Source organism: Rhinoderma darwinii, chromosome 4 (genome assembly GCF_050947455.1).
Source record: "Rhinoderma darwinii isolate aRhiDar2 chromosome 4, aRhiDar2.hap1, whole genome shotgun sequence".
NCBI classification, from domain to species: domain Eukaryota; kingdom Metazoa; phylum Chordata; class Amphibia; order Anura; family Rhinodermatidae; genus Rhinoderma; species Rhinoderma darwinii.
The window spans coordinates 27174618-27197776 of NC_134690.1; the positions used below are offsets into that span (position 1 = coordinate 27174618).

Sequence of the window (23159 nt, forward strand, 5' to 3'; positions counted from 1 at the left end):
TAGCGGTGACAGATCCCCTTTAACCCCTACCCACACCATGATGTACATTTACGTCATGGACGGTTGGGTCTTCGCACACTGTGTCGTATATTTATGGCACAGCGTTGGTGCGGGCTCAGAAGCTAAGCCTGTGGCAATAGCCGTGGGTTTCAGGTGTTACATACAGCCGATGCTCTGCTGCAATGGCAGGGATCGGAGCTAGCTCCAATCCTGGCTGATTAAACCCTTGGATGTCACGGTCAATAGCGACCGCAGTATCTTACTGGATGACAGAGGGAGGAGGCTTTCCTCAACGCCACAACGGCCCCCTGCGACGCGAACGCGGGGTGTCGATGGTTGCAATGGAAACCAGGAAACCTAACAATGGCCTCCTAATTTGCCATGCACAGAAGCCTATTAGGCCCTTTCAAAGACAGGGCCTGTCAGTGGAAAAATAACAGTTACCATACACTGCAATATATAAAAAAATAAAATAAAAAAAAGTTTCAAGTAATAAAAACAAAAATAGCTTTGTTTCCCTGATAAAGTCCTTTATTATTGGAAAAAATGAAACAATATAAAACGGTAAAAATATTACATTATTTATGCCATTCGGTAAACGCCGTAAAAAAATAAACACAAAACTGTGTCAGAATTGCTTATTTTTGGTCACCCATGCGCCTTAAAAAAAATGGAATAAAAAAAGTGATCAAAAAGTCGTATGTAAACCAAAATTATACCAATAAAAAATACAGCTCGTCTTTCAAAAAGCAAACGGAACTCAGCTCCGTCGTTGGAGAAATAAAAAAGCTATGACTCTCAGAAACAGGATTTTGTTTTTAATTGTGTAAAAGTGGTAAAACAAAAATATAAATAAATTTGGTATCGGCATAATCATATCAGTCCGCAGAATAAAGGTAACATTTTGTTTATAGTGTACGGTGAAGACCGTAAAAAAACAAAAACAAAGTGCATGGATTGCTATATTTTGGATTCATCGTGTCTCAAAAAATGTACTAAAAAATTATAAAAAAAATTGTGTGTACCCCAAAATGGTAAAAATAAAAACTACAGTTTGTCCAGCAACAAACAAGCCCTCCCACAGCTCCGTCAACGAAAAAAAAAAAAGATGACTCTCAGAATTCAATCATGCAAAATAATGGCCCCCGACTAAGTTATACACCCATATGGGGTTAGTGAAGAAGCCAAATATTAGGCAATGCCATGATTCACCATATCGCCATGCCCCATGGTACAAACCGCAGGCCGTCCATATCGTACAGATGGCATTGTATAAAGCTTATGTGCTATCCCGATGTGCAGGGCAGAGGGGAACATTTCTTTTGTTTGAAAACGTGGTTATAAACACATTATTGGAATAAAAAAAGTTTTCATTTTCAAAAAATTTGAATAAATTCTATGAAAGAGCTGTGGGGTCAAAATGTTCACTACCACTCTAGATAAATTCCTTGAGGGGTGGTGTAGTTTTTCAAAATAGGGTCTTTTAAACGTGGTTCTTATGTTTTGGCACCTCCAGGCCTCTTCAAATATGAAATGGTGGAAAACATCCTACTAAAAAAAAGGCTCCAAAATCCACAAGGTGCTCCTTCATTTCTGAGGCCCGTGTTGGAGTCCAGCAGCACAGTAGGGCCACATATAGGATATTTCTGAATACTGGAGAATCTGGGTAATAAATATTGAGCTGTGTTTTTCTATTGACACCTGCTGTGTCACTGAAATACATTCACAAAAATGTAACATCTGCAAAAAATAACCCTAAAATTTCTACATTTCACCTCCACTTTGCTTTTATTACTGTGAAACACCTAAAGGGTTAACAAACTTCCTAAATGCTGTTTTGAATACGTTAAGGGGTGCAGTTTTAAAATGTATGAGGGGTTTCTAATATATACAGTGGAGGAAATAAGTATTTGATCCCTTGCTGATTTTGTAAGTTTGCCCACTGTCAAAGACATGAACAGTCTAGAATTTTTAGGCTAGGTTAATTTTACCAGTGAGAGATAGAATATATAAAAAAAAAAAACTGAAAATCACATTGTCAAAATTATATGTATTTATTTGCATTGTGCACAGAGAAATAAGTATTTGATCCCTTTGGCAAACAAGACTTAATACTTGGTGGCAAAACCCTTGTTGGCAAGCACAGCAGTCAGACGTTTTTTGTAGTTGATGATGAGGTTTGCACACTTGTTAGATGGAATTTTGGCCCACTCCTCTTTGCAGATCATTTGTAAATCATTAAGATTTCGAGGCTGTCGCTTGGCAACTCGGATCTTCAGCTCCCTCCATAAGTTTTCGATGGGATTAAGGTCTGGAGACTGTCTAGGCCACTCCATGACCTTAATGTGCTTCTTTTTGAGCTACTCCTTTGTTGCCTTGGCTCTATGTTTCGGGTCATTGTCATGCTGGAAGACCCAGCCACGAGCCATTTTTAATGTCCTGGTGGAGGGAAGGAGGTTGTCACTCAGGATTTGACGGTACATGGCTCCATCCATTCTCCCATTGATGCGGTGAAGTAGTCCTGTGCCCTTAGCAGAGAAACACCCCCAAAACATAATGTTTCCACCTCCATGCTTGACAGTGGGGACGGTGCTCTTTGGGTCATAGGCAGCATTTCTCTTCCTCCAAACACGGCGAGTTGAGTTAATGCCAAAGAGCTAAATTTTAGTCTCATCTGACCACAGCACCTTCTCCCAATCACTCTCAGAATCATCCAGATGTTCATTTGCAAACTTCAGACGGGCCTGTACATGTGCCTTCTTGAGCAGGGGGACCTTGCGGGCTCTGCAGGATTTTAATCCATTACGGCGTAATGTGTTACCAATGGTTTTCTTGGTGACTGTGGTCCCAGCTGCCTTGAGATCATTAACAAGTTCCCCCCGTGTAGTTTTTGGCTGAGCTCTCACCTTCCTCAGGATCAAGGATACCCCACGAGGTGAGATTTTGCATGGAGCCCCAGATCGATGTCGATTGACAGTCATTTTGTATGTCTTCCATTTTCTTACTATTGCACCAACAGTTGTCTCCTTCTCACCCAGCGTCTTACTTATGGTTTTGTAGACCATTTCAGCCTTGTGCAGGTCTATGATCTTGTCCCTGACATCCTTAGAAAGCTCTTTGGTCTTGCCCATCTTGTAGAGGTTAGAGTCAGACTGATTAATTGAGTCTGTGGACAGGAGTATTTTATACAGGTGACCATGTAAGAGCTGTCTTTAATGCAGGCACCAAGTTGATTTGGAGGGTGTAACTGGTCTGGAGGAGGCTGAACTCTTAATGGTTGGTAGGGGATCAAATACTTATTTCTCTGTGCAAAATGCAAATAAATACATATAATTTTGACTATGTGATTTTCTTTTTTTTATATATAATCTATCTCTCACTGGTAAAATTAACCTAGCCTAAAAATTCTAGACTGTTCATGTCTTTGACAGTGGGCAAACGTACAAAATCAGCAAGGGATCAAATACTTATTTCCTTCACTGTATATAGACCGAAATCCATATATGTAGACCTCACATCAACACTGAATTGGTGCCTAAAAAAAATATGTTTTATCAATTCTGTTGAAAATTTTAAAAACTGCTAGTAAACTTATAACCCTCCTAATGTCCTAAAAAATTTAAACTAAATAAAAAAATTATGTAAAAAAGGAGACATATGGCCAACCTTATTTATTTACTTATTTGTGTGGTATAATTTTCCATTTTAGAATCAGTGGATTTCACATTTAGGAAAATGATAATTTTTTTGGGAGTAAACATATTGACCAAAATGTATCACTAACATACAGTACAACATGTTACCAAAAAACCATCTAGGAATCACTTGATTAAGTAAAAGCATTCCGGAGTTATTATCACATAACGTGACACATCAGATTTAAAAAATGGGGCTGCGTCCTGAAGTCAAAAATAGGCTGCGTCCTTATGGGGTTCAAGTGGTTTTCTAGAATCTTATATTAATGGGTTATCCATAGAATATAAAAAATGGGAATTCAGCACTTTAAGGTATTATGCAATAAGTGATATTTTATTTCACATATAGCGAAAAATAGTAATCCAAAAATAGGTTTAACGTTTCGGTCTATACATTCGACCTTCTTCAGACACAGATTACGTCCGTGGATATGGATATGCGGCGCTTGCGACCTCGGTCGCTGTTAGGTAATGGCGCCATTGGTGTCTGAAGAAGGTCGAATGTATAGACCGAAACGTTAAACCTATTTTTGGATTACTAAATTTCGCTATATGTGAAATAAAATATCACTTATTGCATAATACCTTGGAGTGCGGAGTTCCCATTTTTCATACGTTGGCGTGGAAGCCTACTCACGCACCCTTGAAACACGGAGTGCTGCGGGATCAAGAAAGTACCATTATCCATAGAATATGTCATCAATGTTTAAAGGGGTTGTCCAGTACCGGACAAATTATGACCTATCCACCGGATAGGTCATCAGTGTATGATCGGTGTGGGTCCGACACCCAGACCCCGCACCCATCAGCTGCTTCAGCCGCCTCCGGGCACCAGACGTCCATGCTGGAAGCAGATGGCTCCAGTCACGTAATAGTGGCCGAGCTGCCGTACGGCCGCTATGCAGTGTACGGAGCCAACTGCTTCCGGCTCCATACACTGCATACTGTGCAATAACATCCGGTGCCAGCAGGCAGCCGAGGCAGCTGACCAGTGCGGGGTCCGGGTGGCAGACCCGCACCGATCATATACTGATATCCTATCCGGTGGATAGGTCACCAGTTGTCCGCTAGTGGACAACCCCTTTAAATCGAAGGGCTCTAACCCCTGAGACCCCCACTAATCAGCAAGATGAAGTGGCAGTGATACTCGTTGGAGCACCGTGGCTCCTTCACTGCAGTACTCAACATAGTACCATCAATACACATGTGGCTGTTTCTGGTACTGCAGCTCAGCCATTTAATGGAAACAGGCCGAGCGGGGCTTATGTTTTATCTTGTCGAAGTAGCAGTGGTGGCACCCGCACCTATCACACATTCAAAGCATATCCTGTGAATAAGCAGAAAATGTACAAGTTAGGAATTACTCTTTAAATTCCAAAAAGCTCCTGTCAGAAATTAGCATACAATGTGCTAAACCTGACGGGCTCCGAGTGCGCCTTTTTTTGGAGTCCTGAGTGGCGTATCCATCTATTACATGATGAGTAGAATTGCTTGAGACATTTGTAAACTATAATGCAAGCTTTACGGAATGGGTTACACTTAGTGGGTGATTCCAGCTTAAATGTCACCACAATTTCTTTCCCTTGGAATCTTCCATTAGCGATGGAGTTATCAGCGAATTAGGTATAAAAGATGGTACGATGTGTCCAGAAGAACTTGCGATCTCAAACAATAGTGGCACCTTACATTGCTGAGGTTTTGAAAATATTTCCTACATTGAATTTTGTACAAATGTCTCAAAAACAGCCAAGAAAGTAGCAAAGAATTTTTAACCAAATCACGATTGGCACCAAAAATACACAAAGTATATCCTGCTTTAATTAAAGCGTCTGCGTTTTGTTGGCTCCTAAATGAGCCATTGTACAAAGCATTCGAGCACTAAAATCCACATTTACTAGATTTATACTAATGCAACATCCAAGTGTTAGAAGTACAGTGGAAATCACTTAAAGGATTAGCTGCTAAGGTAATAAAATATATAAAAATGCATTCAATTGTGGGAGCCAAGGCTGAAGATGAAATACAGGCTGCGAAACACGTCTAACCTATAATCACAAATAATCACACACACGTACAATGTGTTTTCATACACACGAACAGTCCATTACTCTGAAATCCGATGGTCCAGACCAGAAAATCTGATAAACTAGAAATAGAAAATAATCATCCCAGTGATGGAGAGAGAGGAAATTAATGGAAAATTATAAGGGAATAAAATATGGCCAGGTGGGCTGGAGCCTGCTAGTACTGGACTAGACTAGAGATTACGTGGCCAAGTTCCTCCAAAAATGCATGATCTAGGCGGAAAATTCACAAATGGAAATATCCTGTCCTGCTAGAATTATAATACTCTCTTCAAAATGAAAATACAGGTAAAGACCCAACATCATTAAAACAAATACCTACAGCACAGATTTAAATGTGTATATAACATACACTATATGACCAAAAGTATGTGGACCACTGACCATCACACCTATATGAGCTTGTTGGACATCTCATTCCAAAACCATGGGTGTTATTACAGAGTTGGCCCTTTTCTGCGACTAGAACAGCCTTCACTCTTCTGGAAAGGTTTTCCATAAGATTTTGGAGTGTGTTTGTTTTAATTTCTGCCCAGTTAGCTAAAAGAACATTTGTGAGGCCAGACACTGATGTTGGGGGAGAAGATCTGGTTTGCAATCGTTGATCCAAGGTGTTGAATTGGGTTGAGATCAGCCACTCGAGTTCCTCCATTCCAAACTCCTCACACCATATCTTTATGGTAATGTTCTGCCGGCATCTGCCAAACCCAGATTCCTCCATCAGACTGCCAGATAGTGAGACATGATTCAGAACTTCAGTGAACACGCTGCTTCAGAGTCCAGTGATGACGTGCTTTACATTACTCCAGCAGCCGCTTGGCGTTGTGCATGGTGATCTTCGGCTTGTGTGCAGCGACCATGGAAACCAATTTTATTAAGCTCCAGACGCACATTTGTTGTAATAATGTCACTTCCAGGGGCAGTGTGGATCTCAGTAGTGAGTGATATAACATAGAGTAGTCAATTTTTACATTTAAAAGCTTCAGGACTTGGCGGCCCCTCTCTGTGAGTTTGCGTGGTTTTTTGCGCATCGTGGCTGAGCTGTTGTTACTCCTAGCCGCTTGCACTTCACACTAATAGAACTTACAGAAGCCACAAGCTCTCTGGGACCCATCCAAGACAGGTTCAACCCAACGGAGCCTCTGACACAGATGTGAACGTAGCCCAAGTCTGTATTTTATCTCCGCTATTTCATACAGTAAAGAATTTTACAAACTGCATGAAAGCACGGAAACAATGCAGCGGTATTCTTTCATGGCGATTACTCCACGTACAAAAGCCTTACACATGGCTGGAGTACAATGCTTTGTAAGTGAAACCACACCACAACAAAAACATATCCCGTTGAAGCCGTGCTGACGTCAGAAGTATGTGTTTATAATCTGTTCTGAACGTTCTGTTACGATTTTTTGGCCCCGGGCGAAGGGGGTACGTGAAGAATTTGCAATCGTCCAAAACCAAGATTACCACACTCTTCAAGGTAATTGATACGTAAAAGAAAAGTTACGGTTAATGATTTAAACACTACTCCATAACATGTTCCTTCAAATATATATTCTATTATGTCCATGCCCACAGTCATGTGACCCTCTGGTTATAAAGAATATAATTCATAATAAAACAAATGATTTTATGGTTTGCCCTGCCCAGTTGGCAACTCATGGTACCAAAATGTACAGTATATAAACATATAATCTTTGTCAAATGTTAAAGGGGTTGTTTAGTTTATAAAACCCATTTTTATATACGCAACTAGGGAATTCTGATATAATAGAGGGGGGTCCCCTGTTCGGGATCCCCATCTCTTGGCCAGAGTTGAAAGAGATTACATAAAGCGTCTCTTGCTCTGGAGGACATGTCCTGTCCTGCATCACACAGACAACAAATTGATATCAATGGGCAGTGTGTAATGTTTAATTTCACCTGTGGTGGCACTGCAGGGAAATTGAACACTTACTCACAGGTTTCCCCACAGATTACACTTGATCGCTGGTGATTCATTGAAGGAAACACTGTGATCTGCTAGTAGTCAAGGAACCTTTTTAACAAGTAGAAATTGTCCAAAGTGGAGAACCCCTTTAATTATCTGTAAATACAACAGCCTACATTTATAAACATCGACACAGATAAAAATGAAGAGGGTAGCCTCCCATTAAACCTATGGAGGCAAAAAGAGTGTTCATTTGGATATGTTAGGCGGTATATGACGGCTGTACCATTTCTTTACTGTACAGACTACTATGCTATTCGATCCAGAGGCAGCCAGTAAATAATTAAAATGTTAGACTTATACTTTTTTTAATATGGTAGTCTATAGATGATGGGTGCCACTGTATGGCATCTGTCCCAGGCATCCGTTAAACATATAGGGGCTTTTCAATACCTTTACATGATGTATCCATTAAACAGATGCCATTATAGCTTATGGGTGACAGATGCGTTAAACGGATGCTCCTGACATACTACATCATCAGCTCGCCCACAGCATCGCTCCATCGGGTGTATTGGACTCTGTCCCCGGCGTTGTAATCCACGTGTCCTCTCCCTCTGCCTCCTCGTTCAACGTCCGCCGGCCGCGCCAGCCGATGAAGTGCTCCTTTGGTTCCTAGCGTGCACGCGATGACTTTTGTATTCTTAAAGGGCCAGCGCCAAGTTTTAAATTCATCTCCGGATCCTGTATATAGCCCTGCCTGCTCTGATACACATTGCCAGAGTAATTTGGTTCCTTGTGTCCCTAGTAACCCTGCAGTATTGTTTTCTGAATCCCTGTGTACCGACCTTCTGCCTGTTATTGACAATCTGTGCCTGCCACCTGCCCAGACCTATTGCTACGTTTATCAGGTTGAACCTCTGCCACCTGGCCAGACCTATTGCTACATTTACCACTCTGCTTCTACCAACATCAGCCGTCACCAACGTGGGGTTACCCCGCAGTAAAGTCCACATCCCTGGTATCCCTCAGACTCCCGGAGTAGACCCAAGTCAAATCCCTTAGTGACAAGGAGCGTTAACACTGCCCCCTGCTGGCTCTACTACAGCCTAGGGCTGTCGTTACATCGGGGTTCAACTCTAGTTTTGTTACTAATAACAGGATGTTTTTATTTCAAATGCAATGGCGGTCCAAACCCTTTGAGGGAACACCTGGGAAGCTTTCGTTGGAGCTTCCCCTTAAATGTGGCCTGGTGGTGGAACAGCCAGCTCTGACAGTAGATATCCCATCTATGTAAAACACAGCGGGGGGGGGGGGGGGGCTGATTTACTAAACAAAATGCGTCAGATATAATAACGGTGTGCACATTTTTTGGATGCAAAATACTGTTGTAAAGTATGCCATCGAAAGGATGGAATTAAAAAAAAGTGGCTAACGAGTCACACAAAATTTGGCGCCGTTTCTGCCTTTCTGACAAGTGATTCTCATCTGCACATACACAAACCGAGCCAGAGTTACACCTTATTTAAGTATTATACGACTAAGATATATAAAAAGGAAAAATTACCTCCATCCGTTCTTGCTTAACTTCATCAACCTCATCGTCCTCCAGCAAGGCGAGGAGCTCTCCAGTCTGGTCAATGGAGTTCAGGAAGTCCTGGGCTAATTTCTGGCGTTTGTTTGCATTATTGTTAGCGGACATTTTCTCTGCACAAAAACAGTGACAAAAAATTTACAGCCTAATCTTTTACTAATTTGCTAATAATGAGACAAGGAATAAAGAGATATACAGGAATTTGTATTAGATCAGGTTTTACATATCAAAATTTAGATCCAGCCCGAAAAAGAGGTTTGGGCATGGTGTGTATAGGACTCCCCACGGATACACACTCTAACTTTTCCCCTAACTTATCCCCATTGTAATTCAACTTTACCTATCCTACTATAGGGTGTTCAGGTTAACTAGACGTAGTGGGCCATCAAGGGCACAAGCGAATAAAAAAAAATATCATCAACGAGCTTTACTGGGATGAAATCTCCTTATTAGAGATGTGCCAATTTCCCAAAATGTGTGTATCGAGTTCGATTCAGTCTAACTGGCTGTCAGATCGGTTTGGTACAAAAATATTTGTTGTAAATCGAAAGTGCCTCGATTGCTCTGAAAAGTCGTGTATGACACTCTGAGGTCTTCTAGGACTATATCCAACCCTTTTCAAACTCCTTAATTCCAAGACAGCATTAGTAATGTCAAAGTGAGAGCAACATATATGGCTGTGGATAAGATGTCTATCTGGTTAAAGTGCACTGTATTGCTGCTGTTATGGTTGGCTAAGTTTGACGCGGAATAATATGTAAAATTCGGGTGACACTATTATTAGCAGATTTGTGAATGATGATGAAGTTTGGTGATTTACAAATTAATGTAAGAATAAATTGTATAGCTGCAGTAGCACTCACTCACAGCAATGTCTGCCTGTGCATGTCTAACTAACACACTCACTGACCCCTATTTCTCTCTAAAATCGATCTCTATCAAATTATTGTAAATCTAACTATCTAATCTCTTCTTCTCACTATGAAACACACTCACTGACATTACCCCACTATTTATCTGACTCTCTGTCTGACGTCCTCTCTCTCTGCTCTCTGTAGCCCCACAAAGCAGCATTTCCTGGTTGGACTGTTTATAGTGGCTATGACTCAAATGACGGTTATCAGTGACTCACACCTATACCTCTCATGACTTGCTGTTCTAGACTGAGGGCTGACTGCAAGGCATTATGCGGAAGCCCACCAGGCCGCCATCCAAGGTCATGGGATCCTTCTGCTCTGTCTTCTTGTCTTCTTCTGATCTGTAAAATGGCGGCCGCCACTTTGAGCGATTTGTGCAGGGCGAATCCCAAAAGTGTAGGATTCTCTAAAATCCAAAACTTTTAGGAAATACATTATTAAATGCTTTTATATTCCACATTGTCATTCCTTTTGATCCTAGTAAACTAATGGAACATCGCAGTAGGAAAGTAAAGGTTGCTGAAGGCATCCCAGTCCAAAAAGATTAGCACAGGATACTCCACATAACACTGAACTGCAGAACAGATTATGTAGAGATTTGTAACGGATTGTCAAGTTGGTAGTTGATTTGAGTTAAAGCAGATGTCTCACCACGACAATCCCTGTCCATGTGCCCTATTAGCAAATATGGCTGTCAGAGGGGGGTCCCCTGCTTGGGACCCCCATTTATGTCACAGAATTCTGGTCGTCCCAGCACTTTCATGCATTGCAAGTAGGGCCATTCATTTGAAATGTGTGGTTGGCTGTTGATTCCCCCGGCGATAATAACGTATTGCCAGGGGGTGGACACGCCAGACCGAGGCTAGCTTTTTTTAAAAAAGGGGTAGTCTTCATGAGACAACCCCTTTAATCCAGGGGCACAGGTCCTTTGATGCAACTGGTTAGAGGGATTGTTCCACGATTAATTTTTACACATGCTCAGTAGCTCAGTCCTACCTCCTGAATCCTCTTGTACATGGGCGGCTTCTCACCAGCCCTGGATACATTAAGTGGATGTACTGAGAGGGAACCAATAGCACACCAAGGGGCACCCTACAAAGTATGTCACAGCAATTTATACACACAGGGGCACTTTTCTTTTAACCTCAGACCACCAGAAATAACTCAACATAATTACAGACTACACACAAACCCTGTGCAGTCATACTTTCTTCCATCTGTCCCCTACTTACTAACCTATTGAATGCATGTTGCCAAGAAGTAGAAGAAAAATGGAAGGGATTGCAGGATCACACAACACAGGTTTTTTTTGTAGTCCATGGAGATATACATAGCTCTGCATTGGAGCTGTATACACAAAACTATTTTTAATTTTTTAAACAAAGTTGCTTTATTTTTTATTTTAGATGCATTGGAGCAATATAAAAAAAATGGTTGCAATGTGTATAAAGCCTTTTACTTTTTTTTATCTTTTCCATTGCATTTGTTTTATTATGAAAAAAAGTCACTGTTTCAATACATTGTTATTTTTTTCTATACTATTTATAGTCTATACTATGGCAAAAAATTAAAATATGCCAGGGAAATGGTAAGGAAAACACTGCAAACTTTTACACAAAAATACGAAAAGGCTGAAAAATAAAAATGAGAACATTCCCTTTCGAGATAGTCAAAACTGTGCGAATAACATATTTTAAAACCTTCTAAGTTATGTTAACTACTACATAATGGCTTCCAAAAATACGATTCTCTTTCCTGAAACTTATTATTTCAGGTGTTTTGAATCTCCACACAGACCAGAAGATGGAAAAGAAAAAATGGCGAGCCATGAAAAGCCACTGATGTTTCCTATCAAAATTGCAGTATAACAGTAGGTCTCGTAAAGGTGAATATGTTATTAAAACGCACTTATCCAGCGCATGACATTCCACATGTAAATCATATACTAAAATACACAAAACATAACTCACCCTATATAGAAAAGTCTTCATACTATAGAAGACATACAGATGTACATATTCTTAGACCAGCAGAATCACTTGCTGTACTGTCCCCAACAATAAACGAAAGGAAATGTATCCTTATTATAGTCATATAAAAAAAATTATGGAAATTTATTTTTACGTGACTATCCATCTAAGAAAATCTAGAAATATTTCAATATTCCACTAGAGCATAAAAAAATAGTCTGACATTTCCGGTTTTCTGCAACTTACTTTTCAGGTTTGCAGTTTAGAATGGGATAGAGTCTGCAGAGTCATCTCATTATTGATTTAATGACACATGACATCTCTTTTACACTGCTGAATAAATAAAGATATAAACTCCCATTCATTGCAGCTGCCATAAAGCATGCATAACCTGCTGCACTGTCTCTAAAGACCATACAGGAAGGTAGTGTTTGTCTCTAATATTGTTGCCTCCAGAAAATAAAAATAACTACAAAATGTACATTTTACATTGCTTTTATTTTCTGCGAGCGGTCAAAAGTTGCCCGGCAAATTAAAAATGCCTCTGCCTCCCACTGAAACCAATAGGGGGAGATTTGGGGCAGTGTTTTTTTGCCACTGATTCCGACGACGTTCCGCGTCAAAATCAGGACCAAAATATGTGTGAACCCAGCCCTGTTATCAACAGTAATAAGATATGTGTATTAAAAGTCATGTAGGGTTAGGCAGCTATAACGGGACACCTCCCGCTGCGCATACCTCTGCGGCCAACATCCCTTCCCTTGTCTTGCCACTGCCAGCCTCTCCGTAGTGACTTCCTCAAGCTCTGCAACAACTTCAAGTGACAGGTCTATGTCCACTGGTCAGTGTTGTTCACCTCGGATTATATTTTTCCTCCTAATTCACTAGCAGGAAGTTGTTATTGCTGTTTGCCATGTTACAGATACAGTGGAGCTGCAGCGGAGTCCCCGGACACTGTTTCTACAAGCCTGCTAGCTCACACCACACCTCCACTGTTACTACACTCTGCTTGAAACAATGCCAATGCTGCAGTAATCACAGGAGTTTAATAGCTTGCGAATTCCCTCTACAGACAAACTAATTGTAATTCCCTCATTGGGTAATACATTAAAGTTGTTTAAAGGGGTATTCCGGTTGTAAAAAGAGTAATAACTAGTTTTCAACTACCCATTGGACAACTGCCAGATCGGTAATGCCTCATGTACACGACCGTTTTGCCACTCGGGACGTTATTGACGGCATCCGATTGGCACCCGATAGTCTTCACGGACCCATCCACTTTAGCGGGTGATTCAGGTCTGTGAAAAATGGTCAAAGTCTCCGAACATATCCTATCTTTCCTCAGATCACTGATGGGACTCGGATGGCACACACGGTCGTGTGCATGAGGCGTAAGGGTTTGATCAATTGGACCTCCACCAATTGACAGAACAGGGTCCAGTTTTCCCGGTTGAATATGCATGCTGCCTCTCCATTCATAGTCTATAGGACTGATGGAGATCGCCGAGCGCTGCACTCTATTTCCTGCTATCTGTCAATAGTATCTGCTTCTACAGTTGTCAGTAGCAGGGAGGAAGTAAAGAGTTACTGTAATTCAAGTATCATCCTACTCTGCCCTATACTGAAATGGATGGACTGTGAAGATTGGAAGTGAATAAAGCCAATAATAAGTATCCCCCCTGCTGGGACTCCACAGCGATTAGCTGTAATCTGTGAGAAGTCTGGCAGTAAGTGTTCAATTTCCCTGCAGCGCCACCACATGGAAAATTAAGCATTTCACAGTGCTCAGTCCTATCAATGTGTTGTCTGTGTAATGCAGGACAGGACAGTCCTCCAGAGAGAGAGACGCTCTTTGTAACCGCTCTCCACTCTGACAAAGAGATAAGGATCCTGAACAAAGGACCCTGTTCTATGATCTCTAAGAATTCCCTAATAGGGGGTATGAAATTGAGTTTTCTAAACCGGACAACCCTTTTAGTTGCAATACCAGACAATACCTAGGGAGTGGCGCTGTCTATAGAATATAGCAGACCCTTCTTTATAATCTCATACAACCGCATGAATATAAACTTAGAAGATATTTTTGTTCTTTTTCAGTCCCAGGTATATTCAACAGTCGCATGGTCTCAATGTAAGAGGAGTGTCTTAATATCTCCGGTGACTTTTTTAAAGCTTGGTATAACATTTGTCCCGGATACCGAAACATTCAATAAAAACATAAATTGCGTTCCCGTTTTTCCTGGGAACCCTAGAGCATGCGAAAGATCATGTGCACGTAACATTTACAATAGGTTATGTGGCTCCTTTATATAAACGGCAGCTACTGAAAATTCCCTAATCCCAGAATCATAAAATAAATGATTCCAATCCATGAATCGTCCTGTTGGCACCCGACCCCGCACACGAGCACACATGGAATAAGTCATCCGGCATATGTCAACGTTGTCTCTGCAGAACGGAGAACCCGGTCAGGATTTTCCTGAATAATGCATTAAGCTGTCCTGCGTAATAAAAATCAAGGATATCCCTTCTGCCAATTGTCACCGAAAAGAAGTTACCAACGTTGAAATCAATTACTCCTATAATCCGTCCCAGTTTGTTAAGATATCACTAGAAGGAAACGGCGCGCTCATAACAATAATGCTGTGCGGATTACAAGGGGTCAGGCAGATTATAATCCTTCCCTTGTTAGCAAGAATGACTAACTAGGCTCAGCGATGTCGTGAAGAAGCTTCATCCGGGTCAGGGGTATTTTAAGGTAAACCTACCTTCCAGATCTTCCTCCTCAATGCCTTTCAGGATCTTGGATTTGTAGTCGCGGAACACCATAAACTTCAAAAGTCGTTTCAATTTTTTCTATATAAAACAAAGAAAAAGTAGTGACAGTCAGATGATCCACCAGGGAAATTGCATTTTGAAAAATTTATTTTGAAAGTGGCAAGTCCAATTAGATATGACAATACCAGTTCAAAGCTATAATCCTTTCCCAAGAAGGTATGCAGTATTTACATTCTTATCCACAGGGGGCAGTATAATAGAAGTTATATTCTTGTACAGAGGGGGCAGTATTATAGTAGTTATATTCTTGTATATAGGGGCAGTATTATAGTAGTTATATTTTTGTACATAGAGGCAGTATTATAGTAGTTATATTCTTGTATATAGGAGCAGTATTATAGTAGTTATATTCTCGTATATAGGGAGCAGTATTATAGTAGTTATATTCTTGTATATAGGAGCAGTATTATAGTAGTTATATTCTTGTATATAGGAGCAGTATCATAATAGTTATATTCTTGTATACAGGAGCAGTATTATAGTAGTTATATTCTTGTATATAGGAGCAGTATTATAGTAGTTATATTCTTGTATATAGGAGCAGTATTATAGTAGTTCTATTCTTGTACATTACATTGGATCAGTATTATAGTAGTTATATTCTTGCATATAGGAGGCAGTATTATAGTAGTTATATTCTTGTATATGGGGGGCAGTATTATAATAGTTATATTCTTATATATAGGGGGAGTATTATAGTAGTTCTATTCTTGTCCATAGGGGGCAGTATTATAGTTGTTATATTCTTGTATATAGGGGGCAGTATTATAGTAGTTATATTCTTGTATGTAGGAGCAGTATTATAGCAGTTATATTCTTGTATGTAGGAGCAGTATTATAGTAGTTATATTCTTGTATGTAGGAGCAGTATTATAGTAGTTATTTTCTTGTATATAGGGGCAGTATTATAGTAGTTATATTCTTGTATATAGGGGCAGTATTATAGTAGTTATATTCTTGTATATAGGGGCAGTATTATAGTAGTTATATTCTTGTACGGCATATAGAGAGCAGTATTATAGTAGTTATATTCTTGTATGTAGGGGCAGTGTTATAGTAGTTATATTCTTGTATATAGGGGCAGTATTATAGTAGTTATATTCTTGTATATAGGGGGCAGTATTATAGTAGTTATATTCTTGTATGTAGGAGCAGTATTATAGCAGTTATATTCTTGTATGTAGGAGCAGTATTATAGTAGTTATATTCTTGTATGTAGGAGCAGTATTATAGTAGTTATTTTCTTGTATATAGGGGCAGTATTATAGTAGTTCTATAATTGTATATAGGGGAAGTATTATAGTAGTTATATTCATGTACATAGAGGCAGTATTATAGTAGTTATATTCTTGTATATAGGGGGCAGTATTATAGTAGTTATATTCTTGTATATAGGGGCAGTATTATAGTAGTTATATTCTTGTATATAGGGGCAGTATTATAGTAGTTATATTCTTGTATATAGGGGCAGTATTAGTTATATTCTTGTATGTAGGAGCAGTATTATAGTAGTTATATTCTTGTATATAGGGGCAGTATTATAGTAGTTATATTCTTGTATATAGGGGCAGTATTATAGTAGTTATAGTCTTGTACATAGAGGCAGTATTATAGTAGTTATATTCTTGTATATAGGGGGCAGTATTATAGTAGTTATATTCTTGTACGGCATATAGAGAGCAGTATTATAGTAGTTATATTCATGTATGTAGGGGCAGTATTATAGTAGTTATATTCTTGTATATAGGGGGCAGTATTATAGTAGTTATATTCTTGTATATAGGGGCAGTATTATAGTAGTTATATTCTTGTATATAGGGGGCAGTATTATAGTAGTTATATTCTTGTATATAGGGGCAGTATTATAGTAGTTCTATTCTTGTATATAGGGGCAGTATTATAGTAGTTATATTCTTGTACATAGAGGCAGTATTATAGTAGTTATATTCTTGTATATAGGGGGCAGTATTATAATAGTTATATTCTTGTATATAGGGGGAGTATTATAGTAGTTCTATTCTTGTCCATAGGGGGCAGTATTATAGTTGTTATATTCTTGTATATAGGGGCAGTATTATAGTAGTTATATACTTGTATATAGGGGCAGTATTATAGTAGTTCAATTCTTGTATATAGAGGGCAGTATTATAGTAGTTATATTCCTGTATATAGGGGGCAGTATTATAGTAGTTATACTCTTTTATATAGAGGGCAGTATTATAGTAGTTATATTCTTGTATATAGGAGCAGTATTATAGTAGTTATATTCTTGTATATAGGGGCAGTATTATAGTAGTTATATACTTGTATATTGGGGGCAGTATTATAGTAGTTTAATTCTTGTATATAGAGGGCAGTATTATAGCAGTTATATTCCTGTATATAGGGGGCAGTATTATAGTAGATATGTTCTTTTATATACGGGCATTATTAGAGTAGTTATAATCAGGTACATAGGTGGCAGTATTATAGTAGTTATATATATATATATATATATATATTTTTATTTTTTTTTAATTTTTTTTACATAGGAAGCAGTTTTACAGCATTTGTATTCTTGTCCATAGGAGGAAGCATTATTAAGATCAAGTTAGCAGATATTTTTCTCACCTTATCTCTGCGCATCAGGAAAAGCAGATCTTCAGCTGAAATAACCCTAGCCCCTCTCATCTGAGACACATCAGCCGCTTGCTGCAACTGAAAAAAAGAGAATATGTTAGGGCCATTTTTGTAATGTACCTTATAAAATGAAAAAGGCCAGACACACATACACACATTAAAATCGGGGACAGATGGTGGGAAAGAACAAATGTTTGTAGGATCAAATACAGGGACTATTTGCAGCCTTTAGACACGTCGGTCTGTGAGGGAGCGGTTTACACAAAACGGTAGGAGATTTTAATCTGGAATATTTGCGAAGGTGCTTCCTTTTTCTTTATTATAGATGCATCGGAGCAATATCAATGGTTGCAAGTACCCTTAAAAAATAGGTGCCACACAATTTAACATTTCACATGTCCTTACAGTAGAAATAATGAAACACCCAGGGCAAAACTGGTACACCGTATGATGCCTAGTGCAGGGCCTGAGGGGGCAGAACATGACACAGTGATTCTAGAACACAACGTATCAGTTTTGTCTGAAGTGAACGTTTAATAAATCGGTTTCTTAGGATATGTTTACAAAGCAATAAAGCTCAACAATTAGCGTACGCACCGGGAGCTAAAAGTACCCGTAGGCTCCCATTCATCCGGTGAATGCCAATAGAGTGTCTATTGGCATACTGTCGGTCAACCTTCTGTTGCATAGAACAGTAACATTGACTATGCAATTCTATGCCTAGGGATACATAAAAACAAAAAGTATACTGCGCAGTATACAGGTTGCTGTTTTTTTTACAGTGATCCTATGGATGACATATGCCACTGTATGAACAAGAAGAAGCTTGAATGGAACGGCTGTCAAGCATGCGCCTTCCGCTCCACTCAATGTCTGTGGGAGTGACGGAAACAGCGGAGCGCTGTGCTCGGCTGTTTCTATCATTTCTGTAAACTTTGAATGGGGTGGAGGCGCGCATGCTCGACCGCCGCTCCATTCAATGTCCTCCTCACTGCAGTCAAGCAGTCAGGAAAAACAGGGGTTTGGGAACCCTGTTCTGGCGATCGGTATGGATCCCTGCAGTGGGGGCCCCAGCGATCAGACATTTTACACCTATCTTATGGATAGGTAATAATGGCTTATTCTGGGAATATTCCTTTAATGAGATTCAGTGGTTACTTTTTTCCCCACTATAAAGTATCAGAATTTAAAGCTCAGTTTTTTTTTTTTGAAATTTGCAACCTTTTTAATACAATTACTATTGTATAAAAATATATTAGCATCCAAAGTACCAAAAAAAGAGCTGGGGTAAGTTTCTTCGGGAGAAGTAAAAATGCACCTGAAAATGATTTCATGAAATTCTACCGCTCTCCCTCTCGCACACTTGGCCAATGTTTCACTCAATATCACTGTCTGAATTGGAGCATTAATAATTTTCAGATCCCATGCTGCTAAGATTTGAATTAGACCCTTTCACAAGTTGAAAAGATCAACAAAAACAGTAGCCGGTTCTAATATCCAAATCGAGGAAAAAAAAATTTGAAAAAAAAAAAAATTACTTCAGAGTTGGCAAAATGACACCGGGCACCGACTCCACGCCATAAATCATAATACAGAACTGCATTAATTTTTTTTTCCACACTAATCAGACGTATACAAAACATTAACTGTATCTATGGCAGACAACAGAAAACATACTGCGTGAAACGTTAGCAATATTTCCCCCGTAAAATTCACTTGGGCCCTTACTGCTACAACCAGGGCAGGGGCTCAGGGAGTTTGCAGGAACTCATAAGCAACAGTAACCTAATCTAACTTGAAACTACCCTGGAAAATGTAAGAATGTGAAAAATGATCGTCCTATTTGCTTGGCAGGAGTAGAATCAACTTTTATTCTGATTAGATTCAGGGCATGTGAGGTACTTCTCTTTTTTGCAAAGTCGGAAAAAAAAAATTATAAAGATTTTATGAAAAAGTTGCAAAAATAATTAGAACTTCCGTGTCTATACATTAGGGCTAAAGATATTGCTTATATGTCTAGGATACAAAAAGTTATAGCAATTTTTTTTTTTTTTTTTTACTATGTCCTCCTGCAATTCTGGGCATTGAACCGATTTTCTATATCAAAGTGGTAAAACCATCACAGGCATTTTTGGCATATCTACGGTATATGTTACAAGCGTTTGATAGATGCGAGGTACCCACTTCTAGGACCTGCCACTATGTAGAGAACAGGGGGTCCCGCTAGTCGCCACAGAATAAACGGAGAGGTGGCTGCACATGTACAAGCTTGCACGGCTGTTTACGTGACTCACATAAGAAGTAAATGGAAAGACGCATATAAGCACGGCCACCTTCCTATTCATTCTCCACCTGGATGCAGCAGCCTCCTCACTAGGCGGGAGATCTGGGGAGACCCCAATCTCAACATAGATGTGGGTCACAGAGGTGGGTCCAGCATCTATCAGACATTTATGACATATCCAAAGTAGTTTGATGACCTGAGACAAATATGCAAATCAAGCAGAAATTGAGAAAGGGCAAATACTTTTTCACATCACTGTATCTATCATATCTCATCCAGGGCCGGCCTTAGGGGTGTGCACAGGGTGCATCACTCCAGCAGGTGGAAGGGGGCGTTGCGCTGGCTCCCTTCCCCTGCTTGTTTCAGAAGTGCCCGGGCCCGGCGACTCAGCAGTCGCCTTTCCGACCAGGCGCTTCTTCATTGAGTGGTCGTCGCTACCGCTGTAGCAGCCATAGCGGCTGCTAGAGGCGACACCGGGCATGAGGGTGGTGGTGCCGCTAGCAGCTGCTGCGGCTGCAACAGCGGTAGCGACGGCACTATAGCAGAGCAGGGAGGTATCTCCCTGTTCTGCTATCTACTAGCGCCACTGTAGATCCCTGAAGGAGCGGAATCCCCGTGTGGCCGGGGATTCCGCTCCTTGATGTCCCTGTCCATATATGGACAGTGACATCAGGGGAAACTCATGAAGCGGAATCCCCGTCCACAGCATTGCAGACGCTGTGACCGGGGATTCCACTCCAGGAGAAGCCAATGACGTCAATGTCCATAAATGGACACGGACGACAGGATCTTCTCCTGGAGTGGAATCCCCGGTCACCTCGTCGGCAACGCTGTGGACGGGGATTCCGCTTCAGGAGTTTCCCCTGATGTCACTGTCCATATATGGTCAGAGACATCAAGGAGCGCTCCAGGAGCGGAATCCCCGGCCACACGGGGATTCCGCTCCTTCAGGGAGCTACAGTGGCGCTATCTACAGGAAGGGCGGGGGGGTTGCTATCTACAAGGGGGCTGTGTGGTCACTACCTACAAGGGGGCTGTGTGGCACTACCAATCAGGGGGCTGTGTGGCACTCCCTACCAGGGGATTGTGTGGCGCTCCCTACCAGGGGATTGTGTGGCGCTATCTACAAGGGGCTGTGTGGCGCTACCTACAAGGGGGCTGTGTGGCGCCACCTACAAAGGGCTGTGTGGCACTACCTACAAGGGGCTGTCTGGCACTACCTACAAAGTGCTGTGTGGCGCTACGTACAGGGGGAATCTGTGAGTAGTGGGTTGATGGTCATTTTACTGTGAATGGGGGGCTGATGGTCTTCAAGTGGTTTCCACCTCTGACCTCCAATTGAAATTAATAGGAGGAAGAAAATACCTGCGGCTCTCATTTGGTACTTTTTTGCCTGCGTCTTTTGCATTAGCTTCAATGGCTTAAGAAAAAACATTAAAAAAACAGGTCAAACAACACTGTCAATTCGAAATCTGCTTCAAAATTCCTGAAGGAATTTTGAGGCAGATTTTTTTTTGGCTTACAAAAAACGTGTGTAAACATACCCGACGAGTGTAGTTCTTTTTTGAAAGCCGTTTTCTGTCTTTCACGAAACAATTTTTGGTAGGGGTGCCCTGAGGACATTTTATTTTTCCAGTGCTGCCTCGAGTCCGAAAAGGTTAGGAAACTCTGTACTAGGCTACAGGATCCCGTCGTGGAGCAGCTCAGTTCGTTGTGGGAACGGGGCCTAGGTGCGTACAATTTTTGTTTTTGGGCACAGTCTACAAGGGGGAGGTTGGGGACTGTATGGCACTGTCTACAAAGGAGAGCTGGGGGCCTGTATGGCACTGTCTACAAGGGGGAGGTGGGAGGGGGCTGTATGGCACAATCTACAAAGAGGAGGTGGGGGATGATGGCACTGTCTACAGGGAGGCTGTATGGCAAAATCTACTGGGGGGAACTACACTGTGTGGGGGCCACTAAGCGGACATTATACTGTGTAGGATACTACCGGGGGCATAATACTGTGGACACAATTAGAGCACAAAATACTGTGTCCTTGAAGGGGTTGTAATATATTTAAAATATTATTATTATTATTATACTGTACGGGGGCACTAAAGGGGCATTATACTTTTTTATTGGGCATTATTTTTTTTAATGATGGGGTGGGGCGCCGAAAGATCATTTCGCACGCGGCACCAACTATCCTAAGACCAGCCCTGATCTCATCTCTTCTATTTATCTATTTCTCATATTTATTTATTTATCTCTCTATCTATCTCATATCTCTCATATCTATCTCTCTCATATCTATTTCTCTCATATCTATTTCTCTCATATCTCTCTCTCATATCTCTCTCTCTCTCATATCTCTCTCTCTCTCTCTCTCTCTCATCTCTCTCTCTCTCTCATATCTCTCTCTCTCTCATATCTCTCTCTCTCTCATATCTCTCTCTCTCTCATATCTCTCTCTCTCTCATATCTCTCTCTCTCTCATATCTCTCTCTCTCATATCTCTCTCTCTCATATCTCTCTCTCTCATATCTCTCTCATAGCTCTCTCTCTCATAGCTCTCTCTCTCATAGCTCTCTCTCTCATAGCTCTCTCTCTCATAGCTCTCTCTCTCATAGCTCTCTCTCTCATAGCTCTCTCTCTCATAGCTCTCTCTCTCATAGCTCTCTCTCTCATAGCTCTCTCTCTCTCATAGCTCTCTCTCTCTCATAGCTCTCTCTCTCTCATAGCTCTCTCTCTCTCTCATATCTCTCTCTCTCATATCTCTCTCTCATATCTCTCTCTCATATCTCTCTCTCTCATATCTCTCTCTCTCATATCTCTCTCTCTCATATCTCTCTCTCTCATATCTCTCTCTCTCATATCTCTCTATCTATCTCTCCATCCGTCCAAACATCTCATAGCTATATCATATTTATCTAGTATTGATTTATCTTTCCATCCGATATCTCAGCAGCAGTTTTGACCTCTTATTATGTTTTTGTTTTTTTCAGGAAACAATTCTAGCCTGTTTTCCGAAACCTACTTCTATGGGAACTTCAACTCTTTATCCCACGTGAACTCTTTATCCCACTCTTTATCCCTACGATAAGAAATAAAACAACTACCCAGCATGCCCAAAGAAACGCGTGACTCGGTGCTGCAGTGTGTGGATGGAATCATTACAACCCCATTCACTGCGATAGAAGATCTGGTTACTACGGTAAAACATTGTAGATATATGACAGTCTATAG

At 40.6% G+C, this 23159-nt stretch overlaps 1 protein-coding gene across 7 annotated transcripts in view; it reads right to left on the minus strand.

Moving 5' to 3' along the window:
- Nucleotides 1-23159, minus strand: part of SUPT3H (SPT3 homolog, SAGA and STAGA complex component) — a 449050-nt gene that overhangs the window by 137421 nt on the left and 288470 nt on the right. For 6 of the 7 annotated variants that reach the window (XM_075860943.1, XM_075860945.1, XM_075860946.1 and 3 more), the window contains 3 exons: nt 17639-17725; nt 14959-15046; nt 9277-9416 (listed from right to left, as the gene is read on the minus strand). In XM_075860943.1, the coding sequence (XP_075717058.1) occupies nt 9277-9416; nt 14959-15046; nt 17639-17725 (315 nt within the window). Of the gene's footprint in view, nt 1-9276; nt 9417-10443; nt 10527-14958; nt 15047-17638; nt 17726-23159 lie in introns of those variants that run through there. The other variant, XM_075860947.1, reaches the window with a different exon arrangement.